Raw genomic sequence first — 11,803 nt, forward strand, 5'->3', positions numbered from 1 at the left:
GTTCTAGGAATTACCCAGCGTAAGTATTTAAAGCACGACATTAAGCCTACGTCATAAACTGTACGCGACTCACAGAGTAACTTAACTGGACATTTAACAGGTTTCCAGAATGCGACAGGGAACGATTCGGCCCAGAGTAGTTTCGACGAGCAGTACAGGCGAATCCCTCTGATTAGGGAGAGGATGGAGGATGCGACTGACAAGTGCAATGCAGCCTCGAGGAGGGAGGACCAGTTCGATGGCCAGGTGGACACTGTCAACCAGAATGCACAGCTGGTGCTGGATGGAGTAGTCAGGAAGAGAGATGTTAGTGTAGGAGTGCTGTTTCAAATGAACTTCAAAAAAGTGTTCGCTCTGATTGCTTTGATCTGATTGGTTTTAAGTGACACATTCTATTGTTCCGACCTTAATTTGGGCTTTGGGTCGGTGAACGTAGTTCAGACTCTTATATAGGTCGCGATGACTTTTTTTTTCAGGAAAAGTGTTAGACTAAAATTTACTTTTTCGCGGTGTGACTTTCGATTTTTTCATTTACTTTGTTAGAAGAAAGCCAAACTCCACTAACGAAGAGCGGAAGGCCACAAAAAACTTGATCGATTACTAGTTTCGAAAATAGAATTCAGTTATCAGATTTCCTAGCAAAATATAAGTTTTACTTTTTGATCCAGTTATCTCAAATTTGGTTAGTTTTTTTCGAAATGGTGCCAATCATAAATTGTTCTAAAAATTCAGAGAGGCATCTTTTTTTTTGAATTTCGTTTTTTTTCTGTTTAATTGAGTTCATTGACTCTTTTCCAACTGTCTGTTGGCTATGTTTGCCATATAGTTTTCTGTAGTTCCGATGGAAGTACAGGTCGCGGTTGTTGATTGATGAAATGATGAATAATGAAATCAAATTGAAGAGGACATACGATGATGATGATTATGACCAGATGTAATTGCCCTTGTGTTTAAACTGAATGTAGTTACTTGTGTTGTGTTATAACTAGGCAGTGGAAGATGTGTGGTCTAAGCTGGACGGGATGACTGGTCTCATTCTAAGTGAGAGAGGACAAGTGCGACTGATGCAGGACAAGATAGCTCAGTTGGACAGAAGTTGTGACGACACACTCCCTCTTACCGGAGCCAAACAGGCCCAGCAAAAGGTAGAAGAACAGTAAAGGTACTTGGAAAATTTATCTTTAATTTTTCACCATCGGTCAAACAAGGCTTTCTATGTTAATTAGTTTAGCGTTTTAAAAGGCTATTGCTAACACATTGGCGTTTATTATATACTCGATTTGAATGGTCTCCAGTTTAATTAAGAAATAAAAACATCAAATATTATGCAAATGTTAGCTGGCCATTTGAACGCGTCATGGTTTGTTTGGGACGTTGATTGTTGTTTTTCTAGGCTTCTGATGACGCGGCGGAAGCAGAGAAGAAGTCGAAAGAACTGCGAGGTACTCTGGCCGACACCAAAGCCACAGTGGACCAGTTGAAGAACATTCTAGAAGACACTCCCTTTCTCACCAAACAGGAGAAGGATGATTTTGAGGTACTCATTGTTTGCAGAAAAATCAGAATGTTCATATCTGGGATGTGTGTTCCCCGTGATTTTGACAAAACCTTACAAAATGATTGCTGTAATGATGATGAAAGACAAAGCGCAAATAAAAAGAAGCGGAATACGAAAAAACTACCAATGATCCAGCTTTTGCATGTTGAGTTTGTTAATTCAGAACTGTTGATCATGAAAGATTTTTGAAATTCAAAGAGGTATAAACTAATGTAGTTTTTGCTGTGGATTTTAAAAAAGGTATAAATTTCGGTTTTCATTTGTACAACCATTTTTTTTATCTGTATGTTTGTTCGTAGGATGTGCTGGCTAAGCTGGGAGACTTAGAGGGTGACTTGGATATTGAGCAGATGGAAAAAGTGGCAGATGCTATGGAAGGCAAAGTAGACGATCTGGACCAGATGGTGAAAGACTACGAGGTGCGAAATTTGTTTTGATGACCATTTCATGAAACAGAGAGAAACTTGAATTAGATAGTATGATGAGATAATTTTACAATAATGACAAGCATGTAATCATTCAGGGCCAGCATTATTGAGAGTCGAAGAATGTAGTCCAGACTCTTGTATAGGTCGCGATGATTTTTTTTGCGTTTGTTTTTCATGAAAAGTCTTAGAAAGTCTTCGGTTCAAAGTTATCTTGTCGCGGTTTGACTTTTCATTTCTTTTTAAGATCACTTCAATTCAACTGTCAAAAAAGGCCTACTCTACTAGCGTAAAGCAATAGTGTAAAAGTTACGAAAACCTTGATTGACTTCTAATTTTGAAAATGAAATGTAATTTTCAGATTTCCCAGCGAAATTAAAAAATTACCTATTGATACAGTTTTTTCAAATCGGGTTATTTTTATTGCACTAACGAGCTTGCGAGTGTTAGTGTATTAGTAGGAACATTCTTTCTTTCTAACCAAACTCGCAAATAAAAGTTTTCTTTATAATTGTTTGCTTTAATCACGATCTGTAGCATTGAAGTTTTCATAGCATCATTCTCTGCTTTATTTGTGGCTAGTGTTTGTGATTAATTAAGCGTCCTTGACTGAGTGGTTAGTGCGTGAGACTCGTAACCTCTAGGTGGCAGGTTGAATCTGAGAGACTAGCCGAACTTTTACTAATTGGGGGCTTATTTGTACTTTTACTTATTGCATTTTATTGAGCTGCTTTTTGTCATGTTCTCGGTAGTGTTTGCGAAGCGCAGCTTCGCCTCTGTGTCAGAAAAGAGCCAATCATAATTTGTATCAATCCCATTTGTCCTACCTGTTGATACAGTTTGCTTATATTGCGTTAGGTTTATAAAGCTTTTATAAAACTTTTAAAATGGTATCCTCAAGATAAAATCATTTATCTGTTTGGTATGCTTGACTTCTAAAGTGTTAATAAACGAAATTATTTATCACTTATTTTGGCATTGTTTTTTTTTCAGGAAAAAGAAAAGGAAAGTTACTTGCGCTAAAAATTGATTTTTTTGCAATTTGACCTGGATTTTTTTTGTCATTTGGTAAATGGAAGGTGTTTTAAGCTTTCCGATAACGAAGGTGCAGATGGCGAGGAAAAATGTGAATGATTTTGTTTCCAAAAATGATCCTTGTTTATTGGATCTTTGAAAGAAGCTTAGACTTTTCCAAGGTTTCATAAGGTTCTATAGTTCTTGTTGCTTTAGACGAAGTATCTACAGGCCCTAGAAGACGTGCAAAATGCAGAGGAGATAGCGGGCAATGTCAAGGTCATTTGTCAAATGATCACGACGCCAGTCAGCTGATCAGAGTAAGACAAAAAGCGCAAGCTCAGACAAGATAAGGAAAAACTAAAAACAATCGATTCTCGGGGAAACTGAATTGCTCACATTAGAACTCATTTTCATTAACTTCAACAAATTAAATAGAGGAGTATGCAATTATAGGTTAAATTTATTGAATGCTTATTTGTAATGTGTTAAATCAACTTTGCATGTTAAGTGAAAATAATTTAAACTTTTCTAATTCGTCGTTTTGAGTGGAGATGAGTTTTTCAGTGAAACATTACTTAACTGCTTGGTATAAAAAAAAACACATTTTTCTCCAGTTTTTTTATCACATTTATATTACTTACTTCTTTTTGGTAGATAATAATTTTTACTCGTGCGGAAAATATGCAAATTTTCAGCAAGAATAAGTTGAGTTGTAAACTGTTACAGCTAGGTGCATTTTCATTTAGGCGATATTTTGTCAAAACTCACTGAAAATGTCACGAAGACAAACCATCCAAGCGTTAGTATTTTTCACTTTACTGAAGTCATTAACAAGCTAAAAATTCCTAGAAAAGAATCACCAATTAAATATCAGAGCCTATTAAAAAAAATTTATCATAGCCGTAACAACAAACAAAAGCGAGATTTCTGTTGAAAACTTCACCAGATCTGCATCCTATTGTATTTTGTTGAACAGGACCTAGTTTACAAGTAATGCAAAGCTCAAGCTTCAATAATCTTGCCACGTTCATGGCGGGTACGGTAATTTGATTCAGCTCGTTCTAGTTAGTTCAACGGATTTTTGCTGAAACTCGAAGTAACTAAACATACGCTGTGAAAATCCAGCAAAAAAAATGTGGAACTTATTGTTTAAGTGAAGTTAATTTATAAGACATTATAGATCAAATCGGTATTCCTATCAATGACGTGGACGTGTCATTTTCTTCCTAGTGCAAGTCGGCAACCAATAAGTGCCAACAAATTTCTTATTATCTCACATTTTAGTTTTGAAAAAAGGTCAAGCTGACTCGTTATTTCGTTGAACACTGTGGTTGGTCTGCGTAAAATATGGAACATGGCTAAATGATAGCGACCCTTATGATTTATACAACTTTGATGGTTACCAGAAAGGTTTACACGTAACAGGCAAGCAAAAAAACGAGGGTGCATTGCGTCATTTGTGATAGAAGGCACATACCAGTCACACACCATTCAAAGTCAGAAAGAAATTTTGAATATTTTTTTCAATGACGGAACAGATAAACAAACACTGCAGTTTGTAACGACCAGAAATAATACTTTTTAGTAAGTTTCTCCTGGAAGCTGAAACGTCTATTAATTTTTACAAGCCCCGCTGAGGAAAACATCCTCGTATAAGGGTATATTAACGTAGACGTTCTTAACGCTAAAAATGAATGATTGAAAATTATTATAATTTAAGATAATTTGGTCTTTCAGTTTAAAACACGTTTAGATCTAGAGTTGCAACGATTAGCGCAGCATGCATTGATCCTATTGTACAAAATAATTTCAGGAAAATGAAAATCCTGGAGTGTCAAAAACATTTAAAATAATTTTTGGACAATTTTTTGAAGTTTTTTTTCTAGGAAAAACATTCACTGCAAGCTTTTCTTTCTGTTAATTTAAATAAAAGATGAGACGGAAATTTTTTCATTTGACTCATTCATGAACTCAATTCTCCCACTGCACAAAAGTATCAATGAAAACGAAAGTCTTGCATTAATTGTAAAGTTTAAAGACTTTGCCATAAACGCGACAGTTTTTTAAAAATTCAATTCAAAACCATCGGTATGCAAAGTGTTGCATTATAAACATTCGAGTGCCCAGGTTTTCCGGTTTATCATTCATTTTTAGCGTTAAGAACGTCTAGGTTAATATACCCTTATACGAATTGTACAAGGGTATATTAACGTAGACGTTCTTAACGCTAAAAATGAATGATTGAAAATTATTATAATTTAAGATAATTTGGTCTTTCAGTTTAAAACACGTTTAGATCTAGAGTGTAACGATTAGCGCAGCATGCATTGATCCTATTGTACGAAATAACTTCAGGAAAAAGAAAATCCTGGAGTGTCAAAAACATTTAAAATAGTTTTTGGACAATTTGTTGAGGTTTTTTTCTAGGAAAAACATTCACTGCAAGCTTTTCTTTCTGTTAATTTAAATAAATGATGATACGGAAATTTTTTCTTTTGACTCATTCATGAACTCAATTCTCCCACTGCACAAAAGTATCAATGAAAACGAAAGTCTTGCATTTATTGTAAAGTTTAAAGACTTTGCCATAAACGCGACAGTTTTTTAAAATTTCAATTCAAAACCATCGGTATGCAAAGTGTTGCATTATAAACATTCGAGCGCCCAGGTTGTCCGTTTTATCAGATAGAACAAAATGGATTGCTAAAATTACACGCCGACTTATTTTTCTAATTCACTGCTCTTTGCCCTGAGAAAAATTTGCGGAAAAACTTAAGATGGATGGGAACCCTTTTTCAATGTTTAATTGATTGTAACCAGTACTCTTTCACTTTGGAAAAAAACTAGCGAAATTGCAAGACAATCAAAACTTTTAAAGTTAATCAGATAGGTCTGTCCGTTTTTCCCTACACCGAACATATTATAATGAAAAACTGAGAATTAGAAAATCTGTAAATAAAAAATCTGTAGTGCTCTTGATCAGCAAGAAAAGAATGATTGAATTATTTGCTTATTATTAATTTTTTTAAATGTAAAGCAAAAAAAAAGCAAAAACAATAGCAGAAACAATAGCAAAAACAATAGCACAGCATTTATCACAAAAAAAATTCAGGCAGCTAGTTTTTGGTGAAAACCATGCGAAGTGTCTAAGAAAATTGACAATGTTGGTAATTTCAAAATTGTGAGAGTCTTAATAGACAATGGTTCAACTTTTCATCAGCCAGTTAATTTTTTTAAATCGCTTGCCTTAACATCCTGACTTATCCTACAAGGATGGTTTTTTCTCGACGTGTATTCTTCAAATAGTATAAAGTTAATGCTAAGCCTGTTTTTTCATATGGCCTCACAGCATATAGTTGCTCCTCAGGAAATTAGTTCAAAGAGTTTTTCAAATACGAAACCTAGGTACCAATAGTCCATTATACGATTGAAACCACCTGCGAAGTTCTTTGATCAGTTTAAAAAAAGACTATTTATCAGTTGATTTTGACAATTCTCCACAAAGAAGAAGCTCGACAGCTTGCAAAATGAGCTTTCTAAGTTTCTAGCTAGTTACACTATTTGACTGCATAGGTTGTTCAACTAACTGACAACAAAATTTAGCAAGTTTTGATCTACAAACTTCCTTTGAACTTAAAAAAATTACAGGCAAACGAAACTAATAAAAGCGGATAGAGTTCAAAGAACGGTTTACTCGTGGATATTTCAAATTTTCATGACCTGCAACAGTTTTGTTTTCTTTAACCTCGGTATTTTGGTTTTCTAGGATCTGGCCTCAATGAACCTCAAGTTTTGTATTTGTGACGACATGTATTTAGGTTGTGTTGGTTAAAATTATTTTCAGTGAAAACGTCTTAACCTGGTTGTCTGTTTGCTGTGTTTTTTACTTTTAATTGTTTAAGTTAATGATTTTTGTTTCGAGAAAAAAAACAACGGTTTTTGTTCTTGCTCATTTTCATTTTGTGCTCTTACTTTTTAAATATCTTCGAAAGAAATGATTTATCTTTTATTGACGCCGGGTTTTATTTTATTTTAATAAATGGGATCATAAATTGGGATCATAAATTGCATTCCCTTTTTTTGCATTTTGCTTGTCGAATCTTTTTGAATTCAATTCAAATTCATTAGCTCTCCCATCACAAACTCGGAAATGGTGCAAACAAACATAAAGAACTTCCTGTTTCGAAAGTGGATGTTAAGCTTTATTTTCTGGCATAATTTTTATATGAAGTTTTTCCTTCAATTAGGGTCAATTTATCAAAACAGTTTCAATTGTGAAATGTCTCTGAACTTCATAGAGGTTTCAGGCAAAATTCTGAACTCAAGGAAACAATAAATGGACTTTAAATTCTTTGAATTTCTAGGACAACTTATCTTTGAATTTTTTTTGAAAACAAAATTCACCCAAATTGAAAACAAACGTTCAATAGTTAAAACATTGTTCTGTCGGAAACCCAAAAACTTTTTATCCACTTTCAAAATCAAACTTTTTCCAAGTTTGTTTTTGCGATTTTCGCATTTTTAGTTGGATTGTTTAAATTTTTTTTTAGATTTATCATTGAATTAATTTGATCTAGTTGAATCTATTGGTGTCTTTTGATCTAATTTCTTCAAGGCAAGTCTTAGGAAAAAGTAATTTTAATTATGAAACCGTTTTTGATATTTCTTTTAACGTCTTTTTTCAAAAATAGAATTTCAAGAAAAAATTAAACTTTTAAAAAATTTCTTTAAAAAATTTCTAAAAAATCATATTTATATCTGAAAACTATCATGACGGAACATGACGACGCCAAATGTGCACTGGATAGGCAAAATTTGGCGCCTGTAGGTCACTGGAATCCTAAGGTCTTTAAGCATGGTCAAAACGTGAAAGATTTTCTCAAAACGTGAAAGTCTTTGTTAAGTAAATTTTGTCGGCACAATTATTTTGCTGCGGATTCCGCAACAAGCGAATATAGCTAGTTGTTCCGGTTTGCGCAAATGTAGGCGGATTCCGCAAATGTAATTGAACTCCGCAAATATAAGCTGATTTCGGTTATAATTTGCGGAATCCGGTTAAAATTTGCAGGTTTATTTTATAGTTGCGGACTTCCCGACAGTTTAAGTTCAGTATACACATATTTTATTGTTTTTGTGGTTTCCACAAACTGTTCCGGACACCGCAAAATCTGTTGAGGATTCCACAAAATTTGTTGCGGATTGCACAAAGTTGCCTGTTTTTGGAGCGTCTCCGATCAAAACAGTTTTGTTGCTTTTTGTCTGTGGAATTCAAAACAGATTTTGCAACAATTCTATTTTTTGCCGGTTGAGAGTTCCGTTTACAATTCAAAAAATGCACAGTTTGGCCTCGTAATGCAGGCCAGAAACCTTTCACGTATTCTTTTAACTTTGTAGTGTTTTACATGACAAAAACTTCTATTTGAAGTCACCCTGGAAGTTTCTTGAGTTTCATTTAGTTAGGTAGCTACATTTTTTTTGATTTTCCGGTTTTTGTTTTCCCCCGTCACCTCGCACTAACTGTGAGTTTTATGATACAACAGTGACCTAATGAAGGTATATCGAATGATTAGAGGGGCCAAACGATAAAAAATGCTATCACCAGTAAATCAGAATTTCGTAGTTTTCCAGATGTTTGAAAACTAAAATCTTACAGTAAACAAATAAAATCAGGGCAACAAATCCAATTTTGATTGAATACAAGATCAGTAGAAATTGCAATTGGGCTGATACGTGTTTTAACTTTGCCAGAACTGAAATACGAACTGATTATGAAAAACTCCCTGGTGAAAATCGGCGCCAAGCGCTGACCGCGAGACTACAGCCCGAGTGGAGATTTTTCACCTAATTCCAAGCAAGATTTGAGCGGTTTTTTAGACAATTACGCTCAAAATCTTGCTTCAAAATGAGCGGTTTGAGCGTTTTTTGAACGATTTATCTAAGAAAAACCGCTCAAAAACCGCGCAAGATTTGAACGGTTTTGAGCGGTTTATTCAAAAAAACCGCTCAAAAACCGCGCAAGATTTGAGCGGTTTTTGAGCGGTTTATCTAAAAATCCCGCTCAAAACCGTTCAAATCTTGCGCGGTTTTTGAGCGTTTTTTTTTTAGATAAACCGTTCAAAAACCGCTCAAACCGCTCATTTTGAAGCAAGATTTTGAGCGTAATTGTCTTAAAAAACCGCTCAAATCGCTCAAATCTTGCTTCGAATTAGGTGAAAAATCTCGACTACATTTAACGGAAAAAAGAATCGAAAAAAGTTTCTAGCTAGTGCGCAATGCTCACAGTTATCAAAGCAATTTCGGGTCAAATCCAAAAACCATGATTGTAGAGTAAAAAAACTTCAAAATTCATGAAGGCCTGGTCGATAATTTGCAACGTCTATGAAGAATTAATAGAGTATAAATTTCAAGAATTTGTGGTATTTGGTGCCATTTGTGGTATTTGGTGCATCGATTTGGCAGTTAGCATACGTTGCTGCGTTATTACATACATACATACATACATACATAAATACATACATACATATATACATACATACAAACATACAAACATACATACATAAAAACATACATACATACATGCATACATACACATATATACATTATTTCAAGTGGTTATTTTGCTCGAGCATTTGAAAAACGTCACTCACATTGTTTTTGGTCTAGACATCGAAAAAAAATCTTGCTTGAGTTGAGAACAGTTAAGCACATTTTTTAAATTGTAGATAGTATTTCAACTGCATCTTAGCATCACATTACCTTTCCAGGCCTTTTAATGGTTTTATTCGGTTTTCTTTATAAGACTGCTCAAAAACCGCTTAAAAACCGCTCAAATCTTGCTTGAAAAACCGTTCAAAAATCACCGCAAGAAATGAGCGGTTTTTGAGCGGTTTTTTAAGCAAGATTTGAGCGGTTTGAGTGGTTATTCCAAAAAAACCGCCCAAACCGCCCAAACCGCTCAGATCTTGCTGAAAAACCGCTCAAACCGCTCATATCTTGAGCGGTTTTTGAGCGGGATCTCGACCCGGGAGGAAGAGAGTTTTCTTAGGTTCTGTCAATTTTGTTTTCTGCATGAAACATAATTTGTAACAGTTTTCAACTATTCTAATTGGTTTCTATTTGCCATCATTTCGCCATTCATCGTCATAAGAATAGCTCCCGCCTAATTAGGTTGAGAATTTTCACCAAGGGGACCGGCCTAGTGCCATGATTGCCCATAAACAAGTGGCAATAATCACACTATGAGTGCAACTGTAAGTGAAACTTGAATACAAATGATATCGGAAAAGAGCAAACGTTCAACTACACGTCAATGCCGCATTTTACGTCAAAGTGACATTAATATAAACAAGACGGCTCGTATCAAGGGCGAAATCATGAATGTCTCGACTGCCTTTTAAGGTCTGTGGAGCGGTGTTTGTCTTATGAAAAATCGATGAAGCTTAAAAAAACAGAACAATTTGATAATTTTGAAATTTTTTTTTTAGATCATCACTCCACACGGTATATAAAGTCTACAAAGTGATATATTTCGCATGCTTCAAAGTATTAGTTCAAATTTTACGCTAAATAGCTTGAAACTATAATCCTTTAAGAAGGATTAAATCTGCGCTTGTTTAGTAAAAGTTCTCAGTGGAGCTTCAACAGCTTGAACTACCTTCTGCGCTTGCTCAAGTTGGTGCTGTTTTCTTGATAATTTTCTTTATTCTTGAATTAAGGCACAATTTGGAACAAATTTATTTATTGCTTGCACTCGCGAAAGCAAGTGTCTTGTAATCGGGAACTAGACATTTTTCCTGCGAACAATTGGAATTTTTGTTATTTACGAAAATTAGCAATTTTGAGGCCCCTTCTCGCGTAGTCTGGAGGCAATGTAATTGCCTTTCCACGTTTCGGTCTTGGGTTTGAGTCCAAACCTGACCGGACCTTTTTTTCAGAGTTTTGACATTGAACTTTTGAAAAAATTGAATAGTCTGATCAGTGTTTGTCGACACTTAGTTGCAACACTTCATTTTTTTTTCGCGCTCTAGCAATTTTTGTTTTAGTTTCAAGTGTCATTGATTAGCTCCTGTTGTTCTTAAATTTGCTAACTTTGACTGGTGTATTTTTTTTTTAACATTTTTACGCCGAGAAACTTTATTCTGCTTTAGTGATTTCGGATTATATTTTGCCGATTTCGGGAGTTTATTTAACATCAGCTTAAAAACAAAAAATTGTTAATTTTAATTGTAATAAATAATGTCCGTTTAAGTATAAAAGTTGAAAATTCAAAAAAGTTTTTTGTTCAAACTTTTTAAAACAGTTTCTAAATTCTTTTCCGGTAAAATTTGAATGTCACAACATCGTGATTCTGCTCTTGTTTTATCGGCTGCATAGCTTCGGGATGGACTTAAAACTATAAAGATTTTTTTATATAAAAAAAAAACATTTTTTTTGGCTCAACTTGTGTCTGCTCAAATATTGTCGGCTTTGTTTTCTTCTGGTGCTAATTCAATACTCAATTACGTGGAAACTTTGCCTGGAATGAATTTCTACCGACGCTTACGAAATATCAAATTTTGGTAGACCTAGCTTCGCCTCTGTGTATTATTATTTAAAAAATCAAAATTATCTAAAAAAAATTACACTAAATAACAAAAACTATTTTTTGTGCGAAAACTGACTTAACATAATTCTCTAATTTATTCCGTTATGAGTTTTATTTTAAAAGTTTGAATTGAATCTGAACAGTTCATAGAGAAGCTGATGCATGAAAAGAGATGCAACTACATCAACAAACTATTTTGGTAAAAAAGCATTGAAATTT

The 11,803-nt window shown here is 34.3% G+C and overlaps 1 protein-coding gene across 1 annotated transcript; it reads left to right on the plus strand.

Annotated features, from left to right (window-relative positions):
• Window positions 1-100: 100 nt before the first annotated feature.
• LOC134852132 (uncharacterized) lies at window positions 101-3,489 on the plus strand (the record flags this gene model as incomplete). The annotated part of the gene is given in 5 exon segments (XM_063868424.1): window positions 101-306; window positions 990-1,145; window positions 1,394-1,537; window positions 1,858-1,977; window positions 3,214-3,489. Coding segments are annotated over 5 exon segments (725 nt in total), but the record flags the coding sequence as incomplete, so codon positions are not given.
• Window positions 3,490-11,803: the final 8,314 nt, after the last annotated feature.

Source organism: Symsagittifera roscoffensis, chromosome 7 (genome assembly GCF_963678635.1).
Source record: "Symsagittifera roscoffensis chromosome 7, txSymRosc1.1, whole genome shotgun sequence".
In the NCBI taxonomy this organism is placed as follows: Eukaryota; Metazoa; Xenacoelomorpha; order Acoela; family Convolutidae; genus Symsagittifera; species Symsagittifera roscoffensis.